This window comes from Cucumis melo, chromosome 11 (assembly GCF_025177605.1).
Source record: "Cucumis melo cultivar AY chromosome 11, USDA_Cmelo_AY_1.0, whole genome shotgun sequence".
Lineage (NCBI taxonomy): Eukaryota > Viridiplantae > Streptophyta > Magnoliopsida > Cucurbitales > Cucurbitaceae > Cucumis > Cucumis melo.
In genome coordinates this window covers 17,066,971-17,071,411 of record NC_066867.1, presented here as the reverse complement: position 1 = coordinate 17,071,411, position 4,441 = coordinate 17,066,971, and the positions used below count along the sequence as shown (strand labels likewise).

The 4,441-nt window shown below is 35.4% G+C and overlaps 1 protein-coding gene across 1 annotated transcript; it reads right to left on the bottom strand.

The window, feature by feature from the left end:
- Positions 1-1,299: 1,299 nt before the first annotated feature.
- On the bottom strand, positions 1,300-2,526 carry LOC103490482 (uncharacterized). Its single transcript, XM_008450005.3, has 2 exons — positions 2,152-2,526; positions 1,300-2,076 (listed from the first exon to the last, which is right to left on the bottom strand). The coding sequence occupies exons 1-2, from the start codon at positions 2,329-2,331 to the stop codon at positions 1,600-1,602; spliced, it is 657 nt and encodes a 218-aa protein (XP_008448227.2). The 5' UTR covers positions 2,332-2,526; the 3' UTR covers positions 1,300-1,599.
- Between the last annotated feature and the right edge of the window lie 1,915 nt (positions 2,527-4,441).

Genomic DNA, 4,441 nt, shown 5'->3' with positions numbered 1-4,441 from the left:
AATCAACTAATACATATAACACAAGTACATCACAACACTGATATACAAAATTGATACAAAGTGGGAGAAAAAATAATGATTGGGGTCTTAAAAAGTGGGAGAATAAATATGGTATGATTAGCGCATTAAAAATGGGAGACAAAATAAGTCATCGATGGGTAGTTTGAGAATAATAACAAATTTGAAGAACTGAGATTGAACAAAAAATGGTGATAAAAAATGGTGAAAAAAGAGAAGAAGAAGGAGATGAAGATACTGAAAAAGTAGATTGAATGAACGATAGTTTTTTTTTTGTTTTTATTTTTTATTTTTGAGAGTAGTCTACAAGAAACCAACCGAAAAACAATGTTTGTGAATCAAACCTTTTTCATTATTTGATTAATTTTTCATTATGGATACAAATATGATAAAGAGGTTTACAAAGAAGGAGAAGAGAAAAGAGGAAGCATTAAAGGGAGATGATCGATAGAGAGACAAGAATGCATGAGGCAATTTGGGAATAATAAAAAATTTAAAATAGAAAATACCTTGAACATATTCTAGAGATTAAAATTTGCCATATTTGCAAAATTTTAAAAGTATTTGCCATAATTGCTAAAAACTATTATCATATGGCTATCAATTACAATTTTTCATTTCTAAATGATTTGGATGCAATTAAGGTAAAGTTGAACTGTAATTCTACTGCGCATGTCTACTGCTGTCCATCAAATGTGAGCTATGGTGAGCTAAGATCTTTGGATCTGGCGGTTAAATTCGACGGTGACGCACGGTGGAGGATCATACCTTCTAAAGCCTACAACGACATTTACCTCCCTCATAAGCTCGGGGCATTTATCGGTTTGGTGCCAAATCATCCCGCACACACAGTGTTATATCACTTGGTGGCTTGCCCCTTTAGCCAAAAAAGAAACAAGAGAAGCTAGATTGAGTACTTGAGAATGAAGTTCACTTATCTCTTTTGGGAGCACATGCAGCAAACTTAGACGGATGAAAATTTGGGAAGATTTAGAGGTGACAGCACATACTGAGGCTTTATGGATGGGTATGAAACTAGTCTGTCTTTGCAACAGTAGTGGTTAGCGAAAACAAAAATCAAACAAAAGTAATGACAACAACTAAATTCGAACAAAATGAAATTCTAAAAATCTTTGCGTGATACCATGTTATTTTTGTATAATATGAAACAATTAGTGCGCCTTGGAATCCAATGAATAACAAACAAAATAAATAGACTTCAACGGACACAATATACGAAAGAAATATAAAAGGAAAAGTAATAATATGAAATATATCAAATGAGATTAAACACAAAAATCATAATTAATTTTGTCACTATGAAAGGCACATGGGTAGTTGTTGCCATAAGATTACAACACTTAATCCCAGAGTTATAATTGGGTTTAACTTTCACAACCAAATGGATTGACTAACATCAAAATCCAACACCTGGCTTAAGGAAAGGATTTCTCAGAACAATAAAACAGAATCCAACGGGTAAAAAAACAGAATGTAATGGAGAAGAAGAGGAACAGAAAACACAGTCCTTTTGACAAGTGAGAACTTCCACAAATGATAAAGATTTTTCAAGTCAAAGATTTAATGCCTATTTTCTCGGTTTTCCATAAATTTTGTTGCTTTATTCTTCAGCCAACAATCCTCCATCTGCATCCAAGCAAAAAAGTAGACCGAAATTGAAGTGATCAAAATTCCAAGTACTCTGCCTTGCATCACTGTCACTCCAAGACTCACCATAAGCAATCTAACGCTAGAATTGAATGCATAGCAACTCCTCCTGCTCCGCTCCACCTCTCTCTGCTTCACGCCAATGGCTTCATTGCCACAGCCAGTTTTCTTATTTGAAATTTTGGGTTCTGATATTGAAATTGAAAAGGATTGAATCGAACCAGATGAAAGAGGAATCTCTCTGTTTTCTTGATAAATTCCGTCCAATTCTCTTTTCACCGATTCCCTGTTTTCCTTTACGGGAACCCTTACAGAATCCAGCAACAAACTTCGCTTCCGACCGTCATATTTTGGTTGACGGTGGGTTTTTCTCTCACGAACTCTTTTGATCTAAAATAGAACAAAAGCTTTATAAAAAGGAACAAAGTTGAAAAAAAGTGAAGAACAGCAAAATTCAGTACTGACCAGAATCGTACCAAAGACGATGGCTCTAGCGGTCCGAGAGAGAGCTGGCTTTGGCGGGAGAGAAATCGCGGAATTTCTGGAGCAGCGACAATTGGGGCAAGATTGGGTTTGTTGGTCCTCCAGGTCAAGAAAAGCAGCCAAAGTGGTGGTGGTGGGTTTGGTGTGGCGAACGGTTCCCATGTCTACGCCGGGTTGGAAACAGAGCACAATGTTATTATTGTTCGAATAGACAAGTTTCGTTGGTTTCTCAAACGCTATATAAAGAGACGAAATCGTAGATTTGTATGTTTGTGGATTGGGAATTCAAGTAGGAGTAGTACATACGGAAGGGCATAGTCGTTATCGGCATAATCATTGAAAGCATAAGAACCAATACTCAAAACTACAAAACACAGTTTTTTTATGTTTGTGCGTGTCTTTACCTAAGAAGGCGGCCACATTATAGAAATTGGAAAAAGAACAAAATAAAAAAGATAGTTCTAGAATTGAGGAAAGAAACGGTAATCAATAACCCCATACATGGACTACACCACACATATTATATGAGTTGGGATGAGTTACTTTAAATTAAATTGTGGATTGGTTGGGTTGAAAGATTTTGCTTTTTTCGGGTTAGGTTGGGTCTTGGGTTGAAGTTGAAAATTTTGGTTCAACCTAAGCTAACCCAACCCGAATTAATAGTATATGTATAATTATAGGTCATCAAATTTCACATTTCAAAGCCATGGTTAAAAAAAAATATATAATCCAACAACCAAACCGGTATAGGATGGGATGAGTTTGGTTGGTAATACAATTCGGGTTATTAGGGTTGCAAACCCGACCAACCTGAAAACATGGGTTGGGTTGAGAAGGTCTCCCAACCCAACCCATTTACACCCGTAGTATATATTATGAAATTATTATAATAATAATTATAAGGCTTTTTTTTAATACCAATTAATTGTATCCTTAAACCCACAAAATACCACTTTTTATAGGTAATTTGGCAACTAAGATGTGACATTACTTGGACACTAAAGATGTATGGTTACTTGACACATGGATGAAGGAGGTGGCCTTATTTGGACACTAAGCGTGCGTTTGGTGGAAGGGTTGGGTTATGAGAGGGTTAATGTTATGGTAAAACTAGTTTTATCATAACCTTTGTTTGGGGGAAGCATTTAAAAATGTAGTTTCATGATAAGAGATGTTTGGAGAAAGGATTATGTGGATAGGTTTATAGAGATGTTTTTATAAGATGTGTTTGGGGGAAGAGTTATGTGGGTAGATTTATGGGGATTTTATGATAAGATGTGTTGGGAGAATGGTTATGCGGGTAGGGTTATGAATAATTTTTTTAAAAAATCCACATTGTACATATACCAAAAGAATTATTATTGCATATTGTTTTATTACGAAAACATCGAACCCCTCTTATTGTAACTTTTTTTCATGTCTAATGTTATTAAATTAGATAACACACTTGACCAATTTCAAAATAATTTGTTAACAAATTGTAGTAATTTTGTTATAAGTCATTTTTTACAAATACAAACTAGTTATTGCGTATTTGTAATTAGCGATAGCGTCATACATTTTTTTAATCATATTTCATTACGTAGTCTAACGCACACGTCCATATTTATATTCATTAATTAAATTACTTATTACGTAGCACTTGAACGCCATATTGTTCAAATTGTTACTATTTTTCTTAATTTGAACTAAACAATTAAATCGAATTTAAGGGATGTAGAATGGACAAAAAAAAAACATATGCATAAAATAATACAAATCATACAGGGATCCAAGTACTGAACATAAGAAAAAAATTTCAACAGTACAAATACAAAGAAAAGTAAAAAACATAGTCCAAGTGAAGTAAGAAAAAACAAGTAAGCCAGCCAAGGAAGGACGTAAATTATCTAGAGATGTCTTGTAGGAGGACGCTGCAAAAGTTCTTCCTCTCGTCGTCGGTCATCTCTACAAAACCTCGTGTGTCATCCATATGAGACATAAGCTGCCTTGGCATAACGTCCTATCTAAACTGCTTAGGTCGTTCATCTAACGTAATAGGCATAAGAATTCTTGGTAGACATGGTTGTCATTCGCAAGAACACGTGTAGGCCACTCGGCAATCGTCCTGAGTTGATCATTCGTACACTCGAAGGTCATATGTATGATGTTAAGCTCACCCTCCCTCTGGCTTCCTATTTTTCTCTTCGATCTGCTCGATTTGGCCCTATCTCTGACGCGCGAGCAGGTCGTGATGTGCGTACATCATCTTAGGACATGTCAATCCTCTGGC